This window comes from Zalophus californianus, chromosome 5, assembly GCF_009762305.2.
Source record: "Zalophus californianus isolate mZalCal1 chromosome 5, mZalCal1.pri.v2, whole genome shotgun sequence".
In the NCBI taxonomy this organism is placed as follows: domain Eukaryota; kingdom Metazoa; phylum Chordata; class Mammalia; order Carnivora; family Otariidae; genus Zalophus; species Zalophus californianus.
Window position 1 is genome coordinate 121,849,542 of NC_045599.1, and position 27,765 is coordinate 121,877,306.

Consider the following 27,765-nt stretch of genomic DNA (forward strand, 5'->3'; position numbering starts at 1 on the left):
ATTCATGTCAGAATTCAAAGGAATTGTACTCTAAAACCACTAAAACCGCAAAAATGTAAATTTCTATAAATTTTGATATTAGATTGATAGATAGCTATTGTCCCCTAGCTTTATATTTTGCCTTTACTGCCTTATTAATGTTCCTGTCTGATAAGACCTCATTTGGGAGCACAGTAGTTCTGGGATTAGGTAGTATCACTTGTCAAGTTAGATTGAAAGTGAATGGTTACCATACACCCAGGGAGACTCTTCAGTTCTTTGGCAAGCTGAATTTGAACTCCCTTGCAAACAGATATCTAAAAACAATATTCCATTAGTTAGCACATGCCATCCTATTAAATTTGAGAATCAGTGCTCCTAGGGCTTAGGAGACATCAACCCCATTTTGTGTTAACCTAGTGTAGAGAGAAAAAAGGAAATAATGGGGAAATGAAACAAGATGTCCCCAGGAAAATGGAATAAAAATGATAGCAAATTTGCTGTTTTGAAGTTTGACTTTTTAAAATCTATCCGCAACATTGCTTTATAAAAAGAGAGATCGATGGGTGAATTTGCTTTATCTGAAAGAATATTTGGCAAAAAGATGTGTTTTGATTGCCCCAATAAATTACAAAGTCAATATAAATCAATCATCTCCTAACTTCCCTTAGCTCTATGAAATCAAGGAAACCTTGATATACAGACATTTAGAAAAATCATTTGCTACTCTTCACAAAAAGAGTAAGAAATTGATTATAGCAATTATCTAAATAGCTACCTTTCTTATTATTGATTCTATTGCACATTGTTCTTTAAGATTCTAAGAGCATGTAATTTGCAATGTCATTTTTCCCTACAAGATGTTAAGCATTTCAGGCTGCCTCAGTACCCCTTGGACCCACCAATTCTCACCCTATTTTTCAAGGGTGAGCAAGTCATGGCACTGGAGATGAGCGGTTGCTCTTCTTGCCCAACCACAACAAACACCCTTCAAATAACTGCTAAATTTTCAATTATGCCCTAGTGGGTGATGGGGCAATGAGCTTAGACAGTGTTTCTCAGACTTTAGTTTCTCAAACTTGAGTAAAGCCCAAGAATCACTAGGGGTGTTCATTAAAAATACAGATTTCTGCCCTTCATTCTCATTGACCAGGCCTGAGGTGGACCTGGGGATGAACATTTTAAAGAAGGACACCAGGACAGTGATGCCTTTTGCCAGGCACTTATGAACGCAATCTGGGAAATAGTGATGCTGACTTGGGAAGCTCAAAATATTCCTAACCAACAGCCTGCTGATGTCCTCTATAAGAAATACAATGCAAAATAATCTGTCTGGAAAAAGAATGATGAATTCAACGATTTAGTTGGAAGGATTTGACCTATGAATCTGAAATAAACTTCACCAATGAAGGGAAAATGACTGGAGAAGCAGTCAAGGATGAGAATTGTCATGAGCCCCTTCTCTTGGCCCCTTTCACATCCAGACCTATAGACTCCTAGCACCCCCTTCCCTAACACCTGCCTCATTAATATCCAGTCAGTCTGGGCATACACTGAAAATTCTGGTCATATAGATTTAGGGTTGGGGGCATTGGGACCAGATTTAGGTCCATACTAATAAAGTTGAAAGCATTATAGCCAAGAGGTGTGGATAAAAAATGATCTGAAAACAGGGAAAGAGAATGGAATCAAAGAAAAAAGCCTGAGCCTGGAGTGAGGCCAAGACCTAGACCGAGTGAATGGTGGAGGGGGAGTGGGGAACGGAAAGGGGAGGCAGAGAAGGCTTTTGCTTGGCTGCTGTCAGTTGGACATTCCATTCAACTGCCCCTGGTGGGCATTCCGGTCCACTGAGCATGCCCAGTTTGTGTGACTGACTTTCACCAAGTAGAACAATCAACAAGATCACCATAAAGGCTTTACCAACACCAGGCCAGTAAAGTGACTACTGAAAACCATTCCCAAATTTGTGATCAATGGACCCAAGTTTAGGGAGAGGATCTCCTTTGGTCTACAAAAATGCTTTGAGTCCCAGTCTCTAACTTCTTCCTTCTCAGACACTCTGGTCTCCACCCAAGGGACAATATTCGGTGAGATGCAGCCATTTTGTTGGTCAGCAGGAGCTCAGAAGCAAGAAAATGTCATAGTGGTAGAATACAGCATCATCCTCCTCAATAGCAGCCCATCACTGGAAGCTTCCAGATCATTGTGCCAATCAAGTGGAGGGGGGACTTTCCTTTAGAGAACCTCATGTGAATCTTTTGTGAGAAACTTGCCAACTTGCTTGTTCAATTTTTTAGCCTTACTATTTCTGATACTTAGGTGCTGTCTCTTAGAGAGCCTGAAACAGCCAAGACATGACTCAGGACATGGAGGAAACTGTAGGTGAGCATCATGGGATCCTGAGGAGCTAACTGTTTTGTGTCTGTGCGATCATAAGTTTATGTGGGATGGGGGATGGTGTGAGTCATTGTGGAGGGTCTGTACAACTTAAAAGTGTTATGAAAAGTACACTAAAGTAAGATTATTTCTCTCTACTCTCCTTTTATTCCAAAATAATAAACCACATTGATTGTAAAGGGGCAGTGATAGACTAGGAGCCTGAGAGATGATGGTGCCTTACTGTCTTTAAAAAATACATAGTCTACCTGAGGAGAAGGTGCCTACAACACAAAGAAGGACAGTCTTTTATTTAACCTTAAATACTGGAAGAGTCCTTTGGAAATATTTTCCCCTAATTTTCAAGCATGGTTGCCTATCTGCTTTGCCAAAAAAGACTGTGCTAAAGGGATCTGTGGCTTGATTTGGAGACTCACCTCCAAGGGTTTCTCTCTTACCAATTTGTCATGTGGTCTGAATTGCTCTATTCTTTTGACTCACATATTTTTTTTTCAGTTTTCCAATGAGCTTTATTCAAATATAGATATGCCTGGAAAGTGCAAGTCAAACTAATTTAGATCATTATCAGAAAACCGAAGGTTCCATGAGCTTGGGGCCAGAAGAGGGACACGGCAAGGCCAGAAGGTTAGACAGAGGGAAAGAGAGGTAGACAGATGGTGGAAAAGGATATGGAGGAGGTGCTGAGAGGGATATGAAAGTAAACAGCTATATCACACCATTGCCTTCTTGTGCTCAAGTAGGGTGGAAGGGTTTCAACTCATGGCATCTGAGAGCTGTGCCTTGAGAGGATACATAGGGTGATACCTACATGACAAGAGGGATAAATAAGAATGTAGCATCTTTTTTTAAAAGAATTTTTTATTTGTTTGAGAGAGAGAAAGAGCACAAGTTAGGGGGTGGGGGGCAGAGGTAGAGAGAGAAACAGACTCCCCACTGAGCAGGGAGTTCGATGTGGGGCTCCATCCCAGGACCCCAGGGTCACGACCTGAGCTGAAGGCAGTCGCTTTACCGACTGAGCCACACAGGCGCCCCAGAATGTAGCATCTTTCATCTTCCCCTTCACTTTTAATTCAGGTTTTGAAAAAAATACTAAGTATCTGTTATTTGCAAGTATGTCAAGTATATGAAATATGAATAAAACACAGCTCCTGTCATCAAAGAGCTGACAGTCAAGAAGAAGAGGGGTCGGGGGCAAAGGAAAGAGAGAGAGAAGTCAAGAGGAAAAAAAATTTCTGTAACTCTTGCATAAGAATTAATAGAAGAGCATTTCAGCAGAGAGTTCTTTTTTTCCTGTACATTTTAGAGACTTTTGGAGATATTAACCTCACTCTAGGCATGCTGAACATGGAAGATAATGTTAGTAAGGTAAGGAAAATAGAGAAAAATCTCTTTTGCGTTTACTTTTCCTAGTGCAATTATTGCAACACTTCATATACCTCTTTCTTTCCCTTGACTTCTTCTTTTCTCTCTGGCTTTACACACAACATTCAATCTTTCAAAAAGTAGAGTTATAAGGGAAGTCATTGTAATGTTTCAACAATGATATTTGGCATTTGAGGAATCAGAGTATCCAATTCTGGAAGCTAGCTAAAGAATACCCCTTTCTATATAGGCAGATGTGGAAAGAGGGGGAGGCCAGACTTACAACCATGCAGATGAGACTCTCCTCCTGTAGAAGCTGAGAGTTCCTATGAAAATCCCCAAAGGTCTCCCCTACTCATCTGTGATGCTATTCCACAATTAGAGATTTATTTCTCTGGGATGCGAAGGCTTTTCTGGCTCCAACAACCTTTTGTAAAATAACAGCAGCTACCTCCAAGGGACACTTATCTAGGAAGCAGCACCCGAGATGCTTTCTAAACACGGTGACTTGTATTCTAGTCACCCCTCACACCTTTATGAGGTAGGCATGGCCGTTTCCATTTCACAGCTAAGAGGACTGAGACCCAGAGCAGGTACATGACCAGAACACAAGCCTGTCTGACTCCAAAACAATGCTCCTAGTCAGGATCCAATGCAGCCTCCCTGTGAAGGACAGGGTCTACACCTTTATCTCCTAATCTGGGGGTTCTCAACCTGACTGCGTGTTAGAAACCTTTATGTAGAGGGAGTTACTTCCCACCTTCAACATGGACACTGTACCTTGAAGGCAACATGCTTGAGGCTGCTGGGCATTTCAAGACCCCAGTCTCTCATCTATCAGAGACCATGCAGCCACCTAAGAGATTGAGAAGAGCTCTCTCACACAGCACCTGGTCAAGCCCCATGATTCCGAGGCTGCAGCTCTGTCCAAAAGAAGTCACAACTTTCTTTCTATAAGGCATGAATAAAACTAAGGACTTATAAATCTCCCTTAGGATCCAGTTTCACAGCTTATCAGCCTCTTTGGGAATCACAGTGCGTTTCTTAATACCATAGTCACTGCCCAGTGGTAGGAGCAATGGTTTGGGTAATGAGCATTTCCATTCCCCTGAGGGCCCTACTCCAGTGAGTTCCAAGACTTTGATATGTTAGGTAGCTTGCCTCCACCTTCAATTAGATTTTGTCATAGTAATGTAGTCAGGTTAAAATAGTTTTCAGAAAGAACTTTGCTTTATATATAAGCTTTCGTCTCCTAAGTTTGCATATTATGTTCAGGAAGCCCCAATTAAGATATATAAAATCCCCCAATAAGGATGGCATGTGATGTGATGAGCACTGGGTGTTATAATATGAAACTGATAAATCATTGAACACTATATATGAAACTAATCATGTTATATAAGTTGGCTGATTGAATTTAAAATTTAAAAAAAATGTATAAAATCCATTGTGAAGTAGAAATACATTGCTCAATTTGAAGATGTTAATCATTTGCACTTTGTTTGATTCCTTAGTTTTGCAACTCAAATTCTGCCTATATACTTGTATGTTCACAGGAAGACATTTATAGTCATCTCACTTCCATTATTCAGAATAGTGACATCTTGGATGATGCAATCGTCCAACGGTTGATTTATTATGCTTCTAAGGACATGAGAGACAACAATGTAAGTTTGATTCTTAATGTGCTCGCTTCGGCAGCACATATACTAAAGTTTGATTCTTAATGATGAATCAATGTCAGGGTTGCAACTGATCTTTAAGTGACCCAAATGCAACCATGGAGACATTTATAAAATTTTCGTACATTGCTGCCTGAATTGCAAATCACTTTCATTTGTTCCTTCACGATAACTTGGATATTATTACAGTACCAATTATTTATCCCTTCACAGATAAGGAAACTGAGGCAAAGCTAAAAAACAATACTTTAGAGATAATATTATCCATTCCACTTTTAGATGAACATGTTGATGCTTGAAGAGATTTTTTTGAAAATAACACATCTATCTATTGACAGAACAAGTAACTAGAACCCAGTTTTCTTGCTTTGCATATGAATTATTATCTCTTTATGTGCCTACTTAGCTACCTATGCTAGGCACTATATCTGAAAAAATTATTTGTAGAAATAATTTGAGTTTTAAGATGTTTTCTTCCAGAAAGGATATTTACCTGCCAAGGGTAGGTAAGGAATTTAATTGCAAATTAAATTAATCTATGATTAATTTCAGTACTTGAGATTTGGCAGGGGGGCACTTCTGTGATTCCAAGTTGGACTACAGTCCATGGAGGGTCAAGTGCACCTTTCATTTAAATGCAGCCTTTTGGAGTCTTAGGCCAAAAGATAAGAAGTCGGATGACCAGAGTGTCACCATTTGTTGGTCCTAAATTCTGTCCATTCTCCCAAAATACTGCAAAGCAGCCTCAAATATAGGACTTATCTCTCTGGATTCCCAATCTTTTGTAGATCTCAACTTAGTAATTCATTCCACCCTATATTGTGATGTTTTTATGAGTATATTTTCTAATAGTTTGTCCAGGTTTTTTTATTTTCCTCGGCAGGAGAGTTGATCAAATTTACCTAGTTCAGCGTGATCAAAAACAGAAGTCCCTCCAAATATCTCCAGTATCAAAGATAACTAGATCAGGACAATATTAAAACCCAAAAGTCTAGACTCCTGGTCCCATTTCCCTTTCACCATTCTCTCCAGTCTTTCAACCACAGTGATTCATCACTCACACATAAAACATAGATCCTGTGTTTATAGTGCTTAATCAATTAGCAAGAAAATATATATTAATCTCAAGTTTACAAGAACCTTATTAAAACCTGATTTTACAGTTCATTAAAGTTACCTCTGCTTGGCAGCTACTGACCCCCACTCTAGAGGCTTTTCCCCCTGGGCTTGTAACATCTTATTCTCTCTCTATCCCAAAGCCAGTGGAACTTAGAATATTATCTAGACTATTACCTCTCTGAAAACTCCCCCTGTTCTTCCTCTAATTGTTATTGTTGTTTCTTCCTCAGATCCTCAGAGAAACCAGGATGCTGGCTGGTGAGGTTTTGGTGTCTCTTGCTGCACATGATTTCAACTCTGTGATGTATGAAGTACAAAGTAACTTCAGGATCCTGGAACTACCAGATGAATTCGTCGTGCTTGCTCTGGCTGAACTGGCAACCAGCTACGGTATGGAGGGAGCATCTCCACATTTGCCTGGGAAGCATCCACCCTGAGTCACTGTCTAAAACCAGATGGTGCAGACAGCAGAAGGGAGACCATACTTCCCTTCCATCCTACTAAAAAGCATCGATAGTGGGATTTAGGCAGTCCTTTCTGAGCATAGATGAGCCTGCTGACCTGCCATTAGTCCATGCTGCTCTGGATTTGACTGGACTCTCCCACCCTTACTGCCCTTTCATCTGGCTTTGTGTTTGCAAAAGCCTTTTTTCCATAAGGCATGTTCTGAAAACCACTGAACACTTACATGAAGTAAGAATTTGTTATGATTGTTTTTCTACGTCACTTTATTTAACAGATATTTATTTATTTATTTACTTACTTACTTACTTATATATTTTTATTGAGCATCTATTACCTGGGCTAGGCCCTGGGGATGCAGCCAAGTTCTGGTGGGAGAGATGGACATTAATCAAACAATTTTCCAAATAGGCAATTGCTACAAACAACGGGTACAGGTGTCTTTATGCCTATCACCTTATTTTAAACCAACCACTCCTTGATTCTCAAACTACAGCCAGGCATTATGGCAAAAGAGGGATAGAGGAGAATATCTTCCTGCTGCACCTCATCTGTCTCCCTGACACAGCCTCGACATGCTTCTTGCTGACGTGGAGAAGCGCAAAACTCCCCGGTGTGAGGATAATGCTTTTCTTTTCTTGTGCCCCTCTTGGCAGTGTCCCAGAGTATTCCCTTCATGATGATGACCCTGCTAACCATGCAAACCATGCTCAGGCTTGCCGATGAGGAGAGGATGAAGAAAGTTTTCTGTATTGGTGGGTATCCCTATGGTTTCCTCTTTGTTAAGACCAGACTGTGAATTGTGTAAATGTTTTATTTTTCCTTTTACTCTAGTTCTGTTCTTTTTAATAATAATAACTATCATTTATTGAGTGCCTACCACATGGAAGTTTCTCTACAGGGACTTAACTCTCTCAGTCCTCAAAGCAATTATAATTCTCTCTGTCTCAATCCTCAAAGCAAGGTAAGTACTATTACCTCCCTCCCCCCATTTTACAGATAAGAAACTGAGGGTCATGGAAATTAAGCAATTTCCTTAAAGTGGTGACAGTCAATGAAATGGAGAGGTGGTGTTCAAGTCTATGTGACTGTGGTCTGTACACTTTCCACTACCCTAAATAGCCTCCATGTCTATGAGCCTCCTTCTTTAGTTGGATCACACTTCCCCCACAGTGGTTCTGGGAGCTCACCAGCTCTTAGCAGTAGGCTAAATGTTGGTATCGCTTCATAACACAATATTGTAATAATGATAAGTAATCAATCTAATCAAAGTACAAGCAATGATAAAATTAAGGAAAATAGGTAAACTATGGGTCACAAATTCCCTCTACCCCGAAACTGAAATACATCTAGAGTAATCAAGAGTCTACAGAGAAGAAAATGCCCTGGAATTTCCAGGAAACAGCATATACAGCACAGTGAGAGGCTTCTTGGATGAGTCTGGAGACCTCGACTCTTCTCCGTGATCATCCACTGAACCATCGGGTGATTCTGCCCTCTCTCCATCTCATTTTCACCTCTAAACACATTAAATAAAGTGATTGCTAGGATCCCTCTCCCCCACCCCAACACCCCCCAACACTACTATTTTGTAATATTTAAAAGCCCATGCTGTCAGGGATGTCATCTTTACCTCTCAACCAAGTCTTTTCTGTTCTGTTTTGGCCATTTTCTCTTTTCTGTCCTCAATGGAAGCAATATCTGTATCTGGTATATACTGAGAATTTACTGTGTGCCTGAATACTGCCTTGGGCATTTTAAGATTATCATTTCCTTTAACCTCACAGCAACCCCATTTGGTAAGTAACATTTTCCTTCCTTTTACAGATGAGAAAATGGAGGCATAGAAAGTTAACAGCTTGCCTGCAGTCATATAGCTAGTGTGTGGCAGAGCCAAGATCTGAACTATGAGAGTCTGGCTCAAGAACTTGAGCAATTATACTAGATCAGGCCACCTTTCAAGACTTTTTATTTTTCTGACTTACTATCACAGCTAACACTGTGTTCTTGCAAATAAACTTTGGTGCTTGTAATAGCATTTCTACCTGCAATATCAACAACCCAACAGGGGAAAGGAAATAAAATTAGAAATCGTCATGGCATTGAATAAGGGATTCTCTGTCTTTGTGTTATAAAGTTATCTAGTGCCCTTTGGTCCTAAAGCAACTTTTGCCTGACTGCCGCGAAAGAAGAGTATAAAATTACATAGTCATCCATCCGTCCATCTAGTTATTCATTCAATCAATCAGCCAATAAGCAGACATTGTGCTCATTGCTTCTGATATCATCAATAGATAAGACATCCTTTCCCTCATGTTGCTTTTGGCCAGTGCAAGACAAACACACACACACACACACACACACACACACACACACACACACACACGATTATGACAAAGTATAGCAGGAGATTATCAGTCTAAAGGGAATGTGAATGAGTCAATACATGGCCAGCACTAAGATACTCGGGATCTTTCCAGAGTATTCTTTGCATGTGAAATATCATTGAAGAGTAAACAATGAATTTTCTTCATCATCTAGTGAAACATGAGGGCCGAAGGAACAAATTATATTATTTAATGCATTTGATGCAAATATATATGGGTTCATGGTCCAAATGATATTTTTGCAGGCCCAAGATTTTTTTATTTTATTGAACTGAAACAGACCCATGGAAAAACATACAAATCAGAAGTGTGCAGGTTGATGAGTTGTCACAAAATGAACTTACTCATTTGACCACCACCCAGGTCAAGAAATGGGACATTACTAATACCCCAGAATCCCACCTCAGCTTTCCGGCCAATCATCATCATCTCCATCCTTTCCAAGGATAACTACAAGCCTGACTCCCAACACCATAGATTAGTTTCACCTATTTGTGAGATTCATACATGTTGTGTGAAGCTCAGTCCATGTTCACTTCTGTATCCTATTACATGTCTATACTACAATTCGTCCATTGTACCTGCTGACAGACATTTTCTGTTTTCTGTTTAAGGCTATGACCCAAAAAGAAAGTGAATATGAACATTCTTGTGCAAGTTTTTTAGTGCCTATCTATTTGTGTATCTAACGACCGCATACTTAGGAGTGGAATTTCTGGGTCATAGAGAACACATATTCAACTTTGGTAAATAGTATCAGTTTTCTAAAGTGTTTATATCAATTCATGCTCCCCCCAGCAGTACATGAAAACACCAGCTGCACCTTAATCTTACCAAAGTTTGACATTGTCTGAAATTTTAGCAGTTCTAGACGGTCTGTTGTATTCTCATTATGGTTAGACGGTCTGTTGTATTCTCATTATGGTTTTAACTTACATTTCACTAACGTGACTGAATACTTTTTATATGTTTATTTGGGACAGTCATAACATTTTATAGAAACTATCACACATTTGCTAATCATCAGTACACTCGTCTCAAATTATTTTATGGTCCCTCCCATCTTAATACTTTTCTCAGTCTGTGGTTGTTTTTAAAATGCAGCCCTTGAGAAATTCAGCAAGGCCATTTACAAGTATGTCAACCACTGGAGAGACTTCCCCTATCCAAGATTGGATGCCAACCGACTATCTGACAAGATCTTCATGCTGTTCCGGTATATAATGGAGAAGTGGGCCCCCATTACCTCACCCATGCAAGTGAGTGGGGGCCTCAGCATGCCCAAGCTAGCTCTCCTTCCATGCTGCTTGAACTTCCTCCACTCTCTGATATAATCATTAATCTCAGTTGTTTTGGAATGCTATAAGTTGTGTTTTATCAGGTTTATCAATGCTTTTGTTTTTGCTGTTTCAAATCACTATTTATTCATTCTTAAACTAATATTTATTGAATCCCCATGACATGCCAGACACTGTTCCCCATGCTGGGGAGACAGCAGGGATTGAACAGACCAAAATCCCCACTCTCATGGAACTGACATTCCAGTGTGTGGAAAGAACAATAACTAACTGAAGATGAGTAAAATATATAGAAATGTGTTATTTCATGTCTTATAACCCATATTTGGGCTGAGTCACTGATTAGAAAAAACAACAGCCCACAAAAGTTTCCCATGTTTATGAAGATGACAGTGAAATAAAATAACATCTAAAGGATGTGCATGGCTGCTTCAAAAGATCATAATGCCTTGTGCAGAAGAGATTACAAAGTGTGTGCACATGGAATCCCATGTCTATCTTGCTTAATCGGTATAATATTTAAATGGGGGCTAAATTACATCCTACTTAGGTCTTTTATTCCTATATTATAAAAGATGTAACTCTTAGCCCTCTCTAGTTCAGTTTCTTTCCTATGCTTTAAGCTACCAAAGCATTTATTTTTTTTAACATGCTGGGGTAGTTAAATCGTTAGCAAACAGGGAACTTTTAAAATATCCTGTAGAAGTCTTTTCTTCAAAGCACCTGAAAAACACAATTCAATACAAGTACTTTCTTAGCTTCCCACAGAAAGAGTTAGACAAGTGACAAGAAGGTGCACACAGTAGACAAGTGACAAGAAGGTGCACACAGTAATGAGGGAACAGAAAGAGAGAAGCACTTAACTCCTGTGGTGAGTAATGCAAAGGCTGTGACATTGAAACTGATCTTGCAGCCTTATAAAGACATTCACCCAAGCAAGAGGCATTCCCTAAAGAGGCAATAAAAGCTGCTGAAGCAGAGGCTGGAGACAAGATAACATGCACACTTGAGTGAGTCCGGTGGGAGAAAAGGAAGAGAAGAGAAAGGAGATAGAAAGAAGCAGAAACAAATAAAACCAGAAGAGGTTTTGGTCTTGGCCAAATGAAGAGCCTTGAATGCTACACGGGAGTTTGGACATTTTTTTAAATAGGAAATAAGAAACCTTGGAAGGGTTCTAAGCAGGGAGAATGAGATCTTAGAAACTAAGAAAAGAATAATTTTCAAGAAGTGGAGATCTATGGAGTCTATTGTTACAGTGCTCAACCGAAAATAATCTTGAAAGGCGTCCATTGCTTGGAAATGTCCAATTGCTTAGAAGAATCATCCAGCTGACACACAGTTGAGTGAAATAAATGGTTGTTATTCTGAGCCACTAAGTTTTGAGATGGTTTGCTAGACAACAAAACTAAGCCGACAGGAAAAAAAAATTCATCCCATCATATTAGGTAGAAAAAGCTGAATGTAGAACTATATATCAAAGAATGGCATTAGGTTTTTTAAAAATTAAAACATATAGAGGAAATATGGGAAAGAATAAGTCAAATAAATAAAAAAAATATTAAAATACACCAAACTGTGATTATCTATGGATACTGTCAGCAATGCAAATACTGTGTTTTCTTCTTCATAGCTTTTGTGATTTCTAAATTTTTACAATCAACCTATTTACATTTATATTTTATACTTATTCATTTTTTATGTCAACAGAAACCAGAGTGGATTGAAGAGTAAATGAGAGGTGGGAAGTGGAGATAGCAAATGTAGACCTCTCTTTCAGAAAGCTTTGCTTTTTGTTTATTTCAAGTTTTTATTTAAATTCTAATGAGTTAACATATAGTGTAATATTGGTTTCATGAAGAGAATTTAGTGATTCACCACTTACTTTTTTTGAAGAAAGGAAAGAAACAGAATTGGGGTCAAAGTGATATAGAATCGAAGATTTTTTTTTAATATGAGGGAAATTTTCAATTTATTAGTATATTGAAAGAAAGGGACTAGTAGAGAAAGGCTTAAGAAATGGGAAGAGGGGCAAATACTGAAATGAGTATCATATAGATATAGATGTAGATAGAGCTGAAAATACAAACGGAACTGCCTCATGCAGTGATCTTAACCTAAACATTTCTTAAAGAATTCTCTCTTGGTTGGAGGCAGTGAGGAAAGTTGTTTGGGGGTGTTTAAAGCTCCAGGTATTCTGAGAACTGTACAAAAAGCACAGTGAAGTATTAGAAGTGGTGTTTGTTGGCGGTCTCTGCAGACTTTGGCCATCGTTAAGGCACACGGCCCCACAGTGAGCCTGCTGCTCCATCGGGAAGACCTCTGTGACTATGCCCTGGACCAGGTACCCTGGCTCCTGAACCAGTATAAAGACAAAGAGATTGATTTTCACATCACTCAGGTAAGAGCCACACCCTCAAGGAACCGATTCAGAGAGTCTGTCTGTAACCATCCTGGAAGACAGTAAGGCTCCAGAGGTCCCAAAGAACTGAGATACTGGTTTGGGCAGCTAAACTTAAATACTTTTTGAGAAACATGAGGTAGAGAAGAGGTTGGCATAGCTGGGGGATGGAATTCCAAAAAAGGGGTTAAGAATTTTCTTTTCAAGCTACTGAGGCACTGACTAAGGCAGGGGGGCCCAGAATCACTAAAGAAAACTGGTAACCGCAGGAAGGTTATGGGTTTGTTCTCCTCACAAAAAGCATAATTATTTGTCTTCCACATCCTGTGCTGCTGCTTCACGGGCAGCCTCCAACTAACCTTTGAGAACTTCCATTCTAGAGTCTAAAACAAATACTGACCGCGGTGGTCCTTTATGACACTGCCCTTCCAAAGGGCTTGAGAAAAACCATCTTTATCAATTTACTCCACCAGGTAAGAAAACCCTGCTGTCAGATCTGATTGTTTCATTTCCACCGGTTTTGTTTTTAACATCTCCCACCTGATTCTTCTTGCTCATTCAGGTGTGCAGAGTTCCAGAGCCTCCAGTGAAGGAAAATGAAATTGAAGCTTCAAGCTGTTTCCTCATTCTAGGTAGGATCCAGCGTCCAGAGGGTTTTTAATAAAAATGTCTCCCAGTAATGATGACACCCGTGATGAAGGGTGTGCAAACTGTCATATTAGTTATTACACACACACACACACACACACACACACACACACACACACACACACACACTATACCTTCAATTCATGGTATCCTGTGCCTCTCCCTGTCCTCCCATTCCCAAGAGAAGCGCAACAGGTAGGGCAACCAATCATCCTGGTTTGCCTGGAACTAATGGACTTCCAAGGGTAGAACTTTCAGTTCTAAAACCAGAAAATTTCTGACATATTTTGGGAGTTAACCCCCTTATCAGATATATGGTTGACAAATATTTTTCCCATCCCATCTGTTGCTTTTTCATTTTGTTAATGGTTTTTGTGGGGTTTTTTTCTGCTGAGCAGAAGATTTTTGGTTTGATATAGTACCACTTATTTATTTTTGCCTTTGTTGCTTCTGCTTTTGTTGTCAAATCCAAAAAATCATTGCCAAGACCAATGTCAAGGAGCTCACCACCTATGTTTTCTTCCAGGAGTTTCATGGTTTCAGGTCTTACATTCACGTCTTTATTTTGATTTGATTTTTGTATATGGTATAAAGTAGGGATCTAGTTTCATTCTTTTGCATGTGGCTGTCCATTTTCCCAACACCATTTATTGAAGAGACTATCCTTTCCTTATTATATATTTTTGGCTCCTTTGTCAAAAATTAATTGGCCACATATGGATGGATTTATTTCTAGGCAAACCAAGGTGAGTTGGTAACCCTAGGGATAGGGGATGCTTTTTCTCTTGGTATTTGAGATTATTTGAGACTGTGTCAAACCCAAAGTCATGCTTTTTTCGCCCTGGTCATTTTTTAATGTCTATTCCTTTTCTCTCTCTCTCTCCTTCACTGTTTCCCCTTCCTTCCTGCTCTCACATCACAGTCCCACCCTTTGTCTGGTTAGAATACCTGGTGCAGGTCATAGAGGAGACACCAAGTTCTCAGAGTCAGTATACAAATTATGTTCCAACATAGACCCTGAAAAGTAAGGACAAGAGCAATCCCATACCTCCCATACCTCCACCTCCACCCTCTCCCAAATATGTCATTTCTACTACTTCACTGCGTTACCTTTCTATTATGTTCTAGTTCTCCACTAACTGGTCCCTTTGTTTCTATTCTTTCCTCTGTTCTATGCTCAATCTAATTAACTACTTCATTCTATCTCTAATAATTTCAAACCCAAACCGCTTTACTCCAATCAGACCTTTTCTCTTTCTTCCCTGCTTCCTGACTTACTCTTGTAGCTCTCTAGCTCCACAGCTGGTGAAGCATCATTCCAATCTCTGCCTCCATGTTCACGAGGCGTTCTCCCCTTATCTCCTCTCCTTTTCTCATCTCATACTGAATTAGGGCCCACCCTAATAACGTTATCTTAAATCGATTCCATCTGTAAAAAAAAACTAATTTCTAAATAAAATCATATTCACAGGTATGAACAAATGTGTTATATAAATCTCTCTTAGTGACCAAACTGCTTAATTCCATGATACTAAAGATGCATCGATGTAATAAAATCTAGTTACCAACCAAAGAGTGACTTTGATAATCTTCATGAAATTCTGCTTTTTCCATTTACAAGTATTTTACCTAAGGTGAAAATGAGTTCTTATGACTCCAGTATGTCTTAAACCTGCAGCCCATTCCAACCCTGCAGACCTGATGGAATTTTTTGATGAACAAATGAGAAGTAATAATGAAACTACTCGAATGGGAATCTTGACTTTGTTAAGATCAGCTATCAATGCTGAGGGTAAGCAAAGGAATGAAGCCAAAATGGTTTATTTTGTGCCAAGAAGCAAACTGAAGCCTGTGCATTCTCTAACTTTATTCTATGTCTTTGGGGTGTTTATAGAAGATCATATTCAAGTAAAGCTCTGTCTTCTTGGTCATCTACAATCTACTACTTTTTAAAAGATTTTATTTATTTATTTGAGAGAGAGAGAGAGAAAGAGAAGGTGCGAAAGCATGAGCAGGCGGGAGGGGTAGAGGGAGAGGGAGAAGCAGACTCCCCACTGAGCAGGGATCCCAATGCAGAACTCGATCCCAGGACTCTGAGATCATGACCTGAGCTGAAGGCAGCTGCTTAACTGACTGAGCACCCAGGTGCCCCTATAATCTAATACTTTTAAATGGCATTTTCAGTTACCTCTCTTCTTTCATGATACTTATGGATATACGTAGTTGAGAAGAAGTAGAATATTTGAAAATCAAATTTAGAATTTAGAAGATCTAGTAAGCTGGCTAAGTAGCCCAATAAATAGGGGGTAGGTGGGAGGAATGCACAATATTCTAGAGATTAGTACATTTAGAAAAGAGCAGAATTTAATGGAATATCATACTTCATTAATTCCAAGAAGCACATATTTTCATGTTATTGGAATTTATCTCATAACTGATAGCATCTTTAATTATAATCAGCCACTATAAGGTTTTTTTGATAAAATATAAAATACTGTTATCTCATAAAATTGATGATATCTTGGATTCAATAAAAAATGAGAACTCATTTTTATCCTATATTATAATATTTCAAAAAATTCAGTTAGCCCTGAGATTTAATGAAGAATCAGCAGACAAGAAATATGAAGTAGTCTCACAGAATTTAAAGCTAATCCATTGGGCATGATGCGTTGAGTCCACTTTGGAACCTAACATTTTAAACAAGATGAAATCAAATATAATATGGAGCAAAGAGAGCAATAAACATCTTTCATAAACTGAAAAAGAAGAGGGGTGCCTAAGTGGCTCAGTGGGTTAAGGGTCTGCCGTAGGCTCAGGTCACGATCCCAGGGTTCTGGGATGAAGCCCGTGTTGGGCTCCCTGCTCAGCGGAGAGTCTGCTTCTCCCTCTCCCTCTGCATCCCCCCCCCCCCGACCCCGCCGCTCGTGCTTTCTCTCTCTCATTCACTCTCTCACTCTCAAATAAATAAATAAAATCTTTTTAAAAATGGAGAAGATAAGAGGAAATTGAATAGCATGAAATGTTATGGACAAAAGACTTTGAAATTATGTACCATAAACTCTAATGGGTTTTCATCAATCCTAGAACAGACTATACTCCTACTGAATCTGATCTCTTCATTTCTCTCCCTATCTTTCAGAGCCCAAGTTGCGAGATCACATCACTTCAATTGAAAGAACAGTCAAAGTCGTCATGGGTGACTTCAATATAAAAGTAAGAGAAATAATGGGGACTTTAATTTTGTTGATGGTAGTTTTAGGAATTAATTAAATGGCTTTGATTCTTTAAGAATCTACTTTAAGATTGCTTTATAAAGAGCTCAGCGATAAATTCGAATTTTAATACAATTCCATCTTTCCCCAAAAATAAACTATATCAAGGTAAAGTTCTAAAGTACATTCAGTTCAAGGGCTTCTCAGTAGGAAAAAAAAGATTTTTGCCCAGAGCATCACAGTGCTATGCTCTTCAAATGGTTTTAAAATTCTTAATTATAAAAATAATGTATCTTCCTCCAAAAAATAATAACCCCTAAGTCTGTTTGTTGTTGTGTTTTTTTAGCTTAGATATCTTATTTTCCAGCTAAGGAAGATCTAGAGCAAGTTTTGCACACAGTAGATTGCACAATATTTCCTGATTATTTGATTAAAGTATTCCATATTAGATAAGATATATAACTTGTACTGGAACAAATAAAAAATAGAAATTATTATTTTTTTTATTAAAACCATATTTTCTTTGGATCAAAGCCCTATACAAAAACCAATGAAAAGAAGAAAATTCCCCTAAGAGACTTTCATCTGCAGTGACTATAACAAAAGTTATACAATAAATGACAATAATTATGCTAAGTGGAATAAATCAATCAGAGAAAGACAAATACCATATGATTTCACTCATATGTGGAATTTGAGAAACAAAACTGGTGAACACAGGGGAAAGGAAAAAAGAGAGGCAAACCATAAAACAGACTCTTAATGATAGGAACAAACGAAGGGTTGCTGGAGGGGAGGTGGATGGGGGATGGGTTAAATGGGTGATGGGCATTAAGGAGGGAACTTGTGATGAGCACTGGGCATTATATGTAAGTGATGAATCACTAAATTCTACTCCTGAAACTAATATTACATTATATGTTAGCTAACTAGAATTTAAATTAAAAATTGAAACAAAAATAAATAAATAAAACATAAATTTTAAAAAGTTAAAAAACAATGATGTGAGTGCTGTGAAGTGTGCAAGACTGTTGAATCACAGATCTGTACCTCTGAAGCAAATAATACATTATATGTGAAAAAAAAAAGAAGAAGAAGAAGATAGCAGGAGGGGAAGAATGAAGTGGGGGAAATCGGAGGGGGAGACGAACCATGAGAGACTATGGACTCTGAAAAACAAACTGAGGGTTCTAGAGGGGAGGGGGTGGGGGGATGGGTTAGCCTGGTGATGGGTATTAAGAAGGGCACGTACTGAATGGAGCACCGGGTGTTATACGCAAACAATGAATCATGGAACACTACATCAAGAACTAATGATGTAATGTATGGTGATTAACATAACAAAATAAAAAATAAGAACATCTGTAAAAAAGAACTAATGATGTAATATATGGTGACTAACATAACATAATAAAAAAATTTTTAAAAGCTATAATAAATAAGAAATGGAACAAACAATTTTAATGGAAAAAAAAAAAACTCCGCCCAGTAAGTGGCGAAGCCAATCAAAATATGACTAAAAGAGTTTAGGGTAGAATAAAAGAGGACAGAAACTTTAAGGAAGTCCAGCTCCCCAGGCAAAAATAGAGAATTTATAACTTTTTCTCCCCCTCATTTTGGTAGACTACAGGTGCCTTTATGCTAATTGCTAATCGCTACCTTGTGGCCCTGCCTCCCTATTCAAAATTACTCTTTTTTCCCAACTCTCCATTAAAAGACCCACTCAGTAAAGAATTAGATCTGAGCTTTCTATCCTCCAGGGAAGCAATTCAATAAGCAAACATAATTATTTAAAAATTATAATACAGGTTCATAATCCCTTGTTCTAATCCCTGGGGCCAGATATATTTCAGAATTCACAACCTTCCTGATTTTATTTTATTTTTTTAGATTTTATTTATTTATTTGACAGAGAGAGACATAGCTAGAGAGGGAACACAAGCAGGGGGAGTGGGAGAGGGAGAAGCGGCTTTCCGCGGAGCAGGGAGCCTGATGTGGGGCTTGATCCCAGGACCCCGGGATCATGACCTGAGCCGAAGGCAGACACTTAACGACTGAGCCACCCAGGTGCCCCAACCTTCCTGATTTTAGAAAAACATTACTGTGACAGTAGCCACAATCAAACTCATTAATACCTCTGAAAGAAAATATATGCAGATCCACACTATATAGAATAAGTAAAGACTACAAACAGTTTTAAAACAGTTGAGTTGGGTTTTGCTCCACCAAATGAGTTAGCGCCAAACTCAAGAAACAAAATTCCAGTTCCCGGAGTTTTTTGGGTTTTGAAATTGTAAATAAAGGATTGTAGATCTGTAGTTCATCGTGCTATCTTTCATTGCAGATTTTAAAAGCAAGGTGGTGTTTTAGCCCACAATACCAACATTTCATAATCTATGGTAATAGAGGGTATGTCTTGGGAGCAAAGGAGAAAGATTTTGGTTAAGGAGAGCCTTTCCTGTAACCCTTAAATCATAAGCTATAGCTGGCTTCCTGCTCCATCTATTTATAGTCACATCATTCAACTGATACTCCTTTTTGGAAAGGTTCCCACTAAACGATCCATGAAGGTTAAAGAGTACGAGAAGCTAAATTAATGTTCTGCCCAACGTAGTAAAATGCTGCAAATGCATTTTTCTGATTCTAGGTGAGGAAATCCACTCTCCTCCTCATTCAAACCATGTGTGAGAAATGCTTCATTGAAGCCCGGGATGGATGGCCACTGATCGATTATATCTTCTCCCAGTTTGCCATGTCCAACAAGAACCTGGTATGAAGAGTGTGCAGTTTTGAAAGCTACACTGTAACAAGGGCAGTTAACTCAACTAGGGCTCAATTCAATGACTGATTTAGAAGTTATATTTCAGTCTTATCACTTTTATTGATAAATTTTTCAGCCTCTAGCGTTCTCAGTTCTCTTTCACGGGTATCACTTACAACTTATGATAAATTCAAGGTAGGTGAAATCATGGTTTTCCCTGAGGAGGCAACCTGTCCTCAAAAGCTTGAGACAGGGTTGGAGAAAGTGGATTACTTCAGAGGAAACAAAAGACATCCATATTTGCCAAATGGGGTTAACTTCCTAAAAAGTATGTGTGTAAGATCTGGATCTTAGCAAGTCCATGACAGCTGAAATTACAGTCCCCTCCGCTAAGAGGCAGTGTTTTTGAAAATCTTGCCCCTGAGACATTAGCAAAGGCCTGAGGGAGAGAGAGAATATCTATAGTTCAAGAACCTTCACAATTTTGGCTTTTCTGCTTTATCCAGCAGTGTTTTTCCTAACCAATTCCTCCAAGGAGCACATTAAAACAGAACTTAAGTACTGGAGACCAAAATTGCTGGGTTCCATGAGCCCCTTAAGTTGAGTGACTGCATCCTGCACCCCAGAGTGTGAGAACACATCCAAGTAAGGTCAGCGGGGACCAACAGGAAGGATTATTAACAGGTCACCTGTTTCATCTTTCTTGAAGGAAAAACCAATGAAACCTAACTCCCATGAGATTGAAAGGGGAGAGAAATCTGTCCGGGAAATAAGCCTCGAGGTCTTAAAAACCCTAGACCCACTGGTCATTGGAATGCCCCAGGTAAGGGGTCTTTTATCACCACTGACAGTTACTTTGATCATCCCTCTAAAGCTCTGTCCATTTAGGAGTAAAGACATGAATTTGTCCTTCATGTGTCATCATCAGCGTTTTGATGCTCTGATTAGAGGAAGTACATTGCAATGCTCAGTGCCCAGCACAGAGTAGTTCCTCAAAAATGTCTCTTCTTCCCTTAGCATACCTAGACATACATTAAGTGGTGAGTGGTGATTCTAATTCAGTGAATGCTAAACTTTCCTCATTCATCTAGAAAGGTGTTGAAAGCACACATTCTCAGGCTACACCTGAGGCTTAAAAATAATCTGTACCTTGATGGGAGGAGCCTTGGAATCTGTATTTTCCTTAAGCAAAATAACCTGTGAAAGGATTAACTGGCTAGAAATGCATGGCACAGACAAGAGACAATCAACAGACCAATTTAAGTGGATCAGAGGCTTCATCTAGAATCGCATTTTAAGGTGTAGTCCTTGGATTCTCTAAGATATTTATTTAAAACACAGATCTCCAGGCCACATCCCACATCTACTGAATCAGCATTTGGGGCATAGGGTCCATGAATCTGTATGCAAACAAATCCCAATATTTCTGATACATCCTAAAGTTGGAACATTTCAATGTAAAAATAAATGATGAAGTCTAGGGCCAGACTCCAATGGGCCTGAAATGCCAAATTCCTACCTTGTGATTGATGAGCCATTCAAAATGCTAAGCAAGTGCTAAATATTTAAAACAATAACTGTAAGAGATCAGTGGATTTATGTAGGGGTAGACTAAGAGCAAAGAGAGTGAGCATGAGATCAGATGTAACTCACAGGAACTGGAGCAGGGTCATGAGAGTAGGAAGGAAATATGGATGGGCATGGAAGACCTTATAATGAAAAAAAGGACCGGGCTTGGTGATTAAATCTGGATGGCAAGACAAAGGGCAGGGTCCATGTTGACACCTAGGTTTCCATTAGGACAAGGGAGTTTTCCAGAGAATATGAAACAGACTGACTAAAGAAACCAAGTATGCCAGAACTCCAGAGCAGGAAGGTCAGCACCTGGAGCAGCCCATTCACTATCCATTCCCAATCATTCTCTCTCCAGTCTTGGGGTTTGGGGACATATATGACTTACTTTGGGTTGTCACACTGACAAAGGGCTTGGTACCGCTTAGTGAGTGGAGCCCAGGGATGCTAGACCTCCTGCACTGCCTAGAACACTTCTTCACAGGGAAGAATTGTCCTGCGCCAAATTCCCGCAGCAAACCCATGCAGACACACTGAGTAACACTACAACTAGCACCTGAAAATGAATGTGTAGTGCAGAGATTTTATTTCATGGTTTCATTTTTATTTGGCCTGAAGAGCAAAAAAATAACAGGTGAGAGAACATGCTCTAAATCAGAGGGAAACACACAGTGAGAACCAAGGAGAAATGGATGAATCCAAAATCCTTGCATCTTGCTTTGTTTTCCCCAGGTGCTATGGCCAAGAATCCTGACTTTTGTAGTTCCTGCAGAATATACAGGAACTCTGGATTACCTGTTTAATATCATCAGAAGTTTGATTATGGCAGAGGAGAAGAAGAAGAATGATGCCAAGGAGTCAACAGCACTTGTCATCTCTACCGGAGCTGGTGTGTGCATTCAAAAACAAAGCAAAACACTTCTCTTATGAGGCTCATTTCCAGAAAGGCTACAGTGCTTTGATTACATACCCAACCCCAATCTGAATTTCTCTAGCCCCCACAGCAATAATGAAAATCACTTTCTCTTTCCAGTGAAACTTCCTTCGCCACAACAGCTATTGGCCAGACTTCTGGTGAGTGAGTTATGAATAACTAATGTGGGATAAATTTAGGTCACTGTAGATCATTCAGTTCTAAATAAATGTCAATAAAAATTACACAGCAACTCCAAACCAAAAGAAACACTAAAATGGCATAATAAATGTTCTGCTACACTAATGGTACTCCTTAAGATTACTGGCAAGATTATCTTCTCGCTCTGAAATGCTCATTAAATTTAATTTATTATTTTAAAATAAGAATAAACTGAATTTGATCCCCAAGTACCATTCAAATAAATTCCACGTCTATTATTTAGATTTCCTTCTTTCCTTTTCTCCCCCATATGTATCATTTGCTCAGATACCATTTCCACATGGCCTTATTTAATTAATAAATGTATCTAAGTGTTGGTACCTTCCATTTATTTTTGATTGATGCTTTCTATATATGTTTTCCCCTTTATCCCCAGATGAAAACTGGGGAGGATTGTCTAAGTATTAGCTTTGCACTAAAATAAGTAAGAAATAGACTGATGATTGGTTGAAAGATGATCTAATGTAGGAATCAAGGGCATCCAGGACAGTGATAAAAGGAAAAGGCAGGTGGGCCTTTTAAATACCCCTGCAGTTGATTAACTTTTTATCTTCCATTTTTCAGGTAATATCTATGCTTGCCAGTTTAGGGAAATTATGTGGGGCTGGTGCAATAGGACTTTTGAAGATACTGCCTGAGATAATTCACCCCAAATTGGTAGACCTGTGGAAAACACGCTTTCCTGAGCTCCTGCAGCCTCTGGAAGGTACAAGGGAGTAGAATCAGGTCTTTATCCAAGGAGGCAAGAACATAAAGAAAATGAGACACCACTTTTCTGCCTGAGGCTCATTTGAGGCAATTAAAACAATGAACTTGATGTGCAAAGTAGACAACTATATTTTTTCCTTGATTCCTTATATTCTAATTCTCTACCACATACTTGTATTACAGGAGGATCTGGTGGGTAATATTCTTAGCAGAAACTTTTACTTTTGCTCTGGTCTTTTTCTTATATTTAGAGAAACTCCCTTTTGGTGTTATTCTAAAAAGTCACTACTATTTTTAGCAAAAAGCCTAGATTTGTATCACGGATTGAAGACTTTTTGCCAGCCTGACTAGCACTTAAAGTTGGCAACATAGTAAATTTCATCTGAAATCATCATCCTCTGTAAAGCTTGAAGTGGGGCTCCAGCATCCACTGGGGACCTGGCAAGGGAGAAACAGGGTCCTGACTTTATTTTCTATTTTTAAATTCTATTTCTAGGAAAGAATGCTAGCATCGTGCTATGGGAAACCATGCTGCTTCAGGTAAGGGTAGCTTCTAGACTAATTGTTGATGATGGGGTGATAAAAATCAGCTAGAGTCACCCATCTTAACAAAAAAGATCCAGATTCCCAAGGGCAGTAAACAACATTTCCTTTCCTTAGGAAATGGACTAGAATGTTAGAAGTGATCGCTCAAGAATTACAGTTTCTGCATCACCATAATTTGAACAATAATCTTTAGTTTTCAGTTTGGTTAAGAGTTTGAGATAGTATTGAAGATTTCACTTACTAATATTTTTCTCTGTATTTCTTTTTTTAATTTTTTATTGTTATGTTAATCACCATATATTACATCATTAGTTTTTGATGTAGCGTTCCATGATTCATTGTTTGTGCATAACACCCAGTGCTTCACGCAGAATGTGCCCTCTTTAATACCCATCACCAGGCTAACCCATCCCCCTACACTCCTCCCCTCTAGAACCCTCAGTTTGTTTTTCAGAGTCCATCGTCTCTCATGGTTCGTCTCCCCCTCCGATTTACCCCCCTTCATTCTTCCCCTCCTGCTATCTTCTTCTTTTTTTTTTTCTTAACATATGTTGCATTATTTGTTTCAGAAGTACAGATCTGTGATTCAACAGTCTTGCACAACTCACAGCGCTCACCATAGCACATACCCTACCCAATGTCTATCACCCAGCCACCCCATCCCTCCCACCCCCCACCACTCCAGCAACACTCAGTCTCTCTGTGTCTTTCTTAAATCTTCTCTAATTTCCAGTTTTTTCCTCTCCTTGTAATTGCATTCTTTTACCATTTAAATAAAGAAACAAATTGATATCATGTCCACTTCTGTGCTTCTAAATACAATTCTATTTCCTCAACTTTCTGCTTCTCATTGTATTTTTTCCTGATTTGTAAAAACCAAAGGGCCACATTATACCATTTTTTCCAGGGGGGGAAAAAAGTCATCCATAAATTTTTTGGACCTTTGCAACCAGTTTGCAACCAGTTGCAAAGGTCCAAAATCCCCAAAACGGTCAATTGCCATGTAGGAGCCGACATTGGCTCTACAGAGAGGATTTTTGTTTCAGGAGCCTACAGGTCAAGGAGCCCATACAAAGGGAGCTTTTAACCTAGCAGCGTCTCAGTCCATAAGCCGTTTACATAGAATTTAACTATGGCTTCTTTAAAACGTCAAGTTTTAGTGACCTGTCCACATCACCTACATGTTCCAGTACTGCCCCTTCCAGAGTCAGAATCTCTAAGAGATTCTGCCTGAGAACTGGCACGTTTGAAAGACTCCCACAAGTGATTCTTACCCAGTATGAGATTTGAAAGCAACTGCTGTACTTTCCTGGTCTTTAATTCTAGCACCCACCTCTCCTGTATTCATGCTGCTTTTATCTTCCCCCTTCTCTTCCTCAAAATTCCTACCTTATTTTCCCCTGCTACCATTTTAAAGTAACTGTTCTTACTATGAAGGAAGGTTCTCTCTCCAGAGGGAAGCCTCGAGAACGTTCTTTTCCCTCTTCCAGTCTTGAGTATACTTCCATTTAGCCTTCTCCCAAAACTGTTTGCATGTGCTGCCTTCTCTCAGGCTTCCGAGGCTGTTTAACTTCTTCTCTTCAAAGAGTCCACTCAGGGCGCCTGGGTGGCTCAGTTGGTTAAGCAACTGCCTTCGGCTCAGGTCATGATCCTGGAGTCCTGGGATCGAGTCCCACATCGGGCTCCCTGCTCAGCAGGGAGTCTGCTTCTCCCTCTGACCCTCTTCCCTCTAGTGCTCTCTGTCTCTCATTCTCTCCCTCTCAAATAAATAAATAAAATCTTTAAAAAAAAAAAAAAAATCATCAAAGAGCCCACTCACCAAATGAGTTCTTACTAAGAGAATACCCAGAAATCTTCATGGGCTTTGACATTAAACGTCCTTTTCTAAGCTTAAAGTAGGGAAAATGCAGGAGAAATAATTGACTTTAGAAATTGCAGTGGATTTCGTCCTCCAAAAAAACAAAAACACCTTTTTTGTATTGTTCAGTGACAAAGGAAATAGGTTCAGATGGCTGACTGAGGCCCTGGCTCAGAACAGTTGTTGAAACCAGGAATGTTTAGCTACTACAGTTGAAGTTAGCAAAATGTACTTGTACATTTAATTGGTTCTTCAAGACATTTTATTTCTTTATTCAAAAAATGTCCATTTCTTTTTCTTTTAGTATGTAATAAAACAAACTAACATTGACAAATGAAGTATTTCCAAATCTGTTTAAAACTTGAAAAGTGTTAACTTCAATTTAAGTTTCAAAACGGATTAGTTTCTATGTTAAGCCTTTGGGCAATTTTTATTTAAGAGGAAAAAGGAAGGCACTTACATGGAGTTACTTCCACCTTCAGGGTAACTTGTTCTTAATGGGAATTCAGAACGTAACAGCATATGGCTATTAAAATAAACAAAGAGAAGGGAGCCTGGCTAGCTCAGTTGGTGGAGAATGTGACTCTTGATCTTGGGGCTGTGAGTTCGAGCCCCACATTGGGTGTAGAGATTACTAAAAATAAATAAATAAATAAATTTTAATAAAATAAGAGGAAAGATTCCAAAATAACCATTTTTTTTAAATGGGAAAGGAAATAACTCCATTTATTATATATTATATATTTATACCTAAAAAAAATAAGGTAACAAAAAAAGTACTAAGAAAGCACACTAAACAGTTGTATTCATATCTAACTTCCACTTCCTGCAACAGTTGCTCAAAGAATCTCTATGGAAGATCAATGACATAGCCTGGACCATTCAACTGAGTCAAGATTTCAAGGATCAAATGGGCAGTTACAGCAACACCTCCCTTGAGAAGGTTGGTTTTTCAACTAAGGGACTTCACAGCCTACCTTATGACCTAAAATAGCTGCTCAAGTTCCAATTTGTCTGTACTACCACCAAAAAGAAGGAGAAATTGCTAGGAAAATGCTACCTCCTCTTCACCTCTCATCTGACCAAAAATTACTCATAGGACGGCACCTGTCTGCAAGGAAAACTGAGTAGTTTTAGTGCTTTTGAGATGGACATGTACCCGGCTGAAATTCAAGTGTTCTGTTTTAGAGAAGGAAGAAAAATAGATAGTGAAGGCAAATAGTAGTCCCTGTCACAGCACTGGTTTGACATAAATTTAAATATCTTGGTTTCCACTGGGCCAGTTTTGTGAGGCTGGCTACAAGAAACAATCTACTGCAATTTAACAAAAACTTAGAGATAAAAGAATGCTCAAAAGCCACTCTTCTCCTTCTTTTGTCCCCAAATGGCTTCTACCTAGCCCTCTGCGTTGGAGCCATTCATTCTCAATGAGGTTTGAATCCAGCTTCTGCTATGTACTACATATGTAAGTGTAGGAAAATTATTTAACCTCTCTGAAGCCTCAGTATATTCACCTAAAATGGAAATTACATCCAGCTCTGAGGACTGTAGTGATATAAGGGTTCAACAAGATAAAGTATATAAAGTCCCTAGTGAAGTATGTGCCTGGCCCAAGACTTGTGCTCAATAAAAAGTAGATCAAGGTTATCATTATGGTTACAACATTTCTAATTTTTTTCCTGGAAAAACATTTCCTAACTCATCAAGTCTAGTAGTGTCTGTCCCAACAAATTATTTTTTATCAACTTTCAACTCTCCTATTCAATATTCAAAATTTCTCTCACTGATTGATTCTCTAATTTGGTAGAGTACTGGTTCTCCAAATTGGTCTATCAATCCTGCAGACATGCTCATCAAGAGGATTTGGTGAGCAATGCCTCATCTTCACATATACAAACTAGACTTGTGCATCTCATGTAATACACTTCCAGATTCACGAGATGAGTCCAAGGTAATGGTGGTATGGACAGGCAGAGCAACTCAAACCATGAGCTGCTTAAATGGCTCTCAGCCATTATACTTAACAACAGGAAAGTAAGAGTGTGCCAATTAGTTTTAGCTGCATAGCAAACTACCCCTAGTGGCTTAAAATAATAGCTTTCTGCTTCATTTACAATTTTCCAGGTTGACATTGTGGGCTGAACTCAGCTGGGCAATCATTTGAGCTCAACTAGTCCCACTGGCATATACTTGGGATTGGCTGGTCTGCCATAATCTCAACTAGGACAACTTGTTTCT

General features: G+C 39.0%; 1 protein-coding gene across 4 annotated transcripts in view; it reads left to right on the plus strand.

Moving 5' to 3' along the window:
- Window positions 1–1,829: 1,829 nt before the first annotated feature.
- The window catches only part of MROH2B (maestro heat like repeat family member 2B), a 71,477-nt gene continuing 45,541 nt past the window's right edge, over window positions 1,830–27,765 (plus strand). The window contains exons 1-19 of one of the 4 annotated variants that reach the window (XM_027604346.2): window positions 1,830–1,908; window positions 2,299–2,361; window positions 3,680–3,741; window positions 5,295–5,405; window positions 6,770–6,929; window positions 7,658–7,756; window positions 10,493–10,647; window positions 12,944–13,084; window positions 13,465–13,557; window positions 13,647–13,716; window positions 15,411–15,524; window positions 16,875–16,948; window positions 19,595–19,717; window positions 20,418–20,531; window positions 22,013–22,169; window positions 22,314–22,354; window positions 22,980–23,121; window positions 23,620–23,663; window positions 26,363–26,470. In XM_027604346.2, coding sequence (XP_027460147.1) covers window positions 2,334–2,361; window positions 3,680–3,741; window positions 5,295–5,405; window positions 6,770–6,929; window positions 7,658–7,756; window positions 10,493–10,647; window positions 12,944–13,084; window positions 13,465–13,557; window positions 13,647–13,716; window positions 15,411–15,524; window positions 16,875–16,948; window positions 19,595–19,717; window positions 20,418–20,531; window positions 22,013–22,169; window positions 22,314–22,354; window positions 22,980–23,121; window positions 23,620–23,663; window positions 26,363–26,470 — 1,836 coding nt within the window. In that variant the 5' untranslated portion in view covers window positions 1,830–1,908; window positions 2,299–2,333. Of the gene's footprint in view, window positions 2,362–3,679; window positions 3,742–5,294; window positions 5,406–6,769; window positions 6,930–7,657; window positions 7,757–10,492; window positions 10,648–12,943; window positions 13,085–13,464; window positions 13,558–13,646; window positions 13,717–15,410; window positions 15,525–16,874; window positions 16,949–19,594; window positions 19,718–20,417; window positions 20,532–22,012; window positions 22,170–22,313; window positions 22,355–22,979; window positions 23,122–23,619; window positions 23,664–26,362; window positions 26,471–27,765 lie in introns of all 4 variants that reach the window. The other 3 variants (XM_027604345.2, XM_027604347.2, XM_027604348.2) reach the window with 3 other exon arrangements.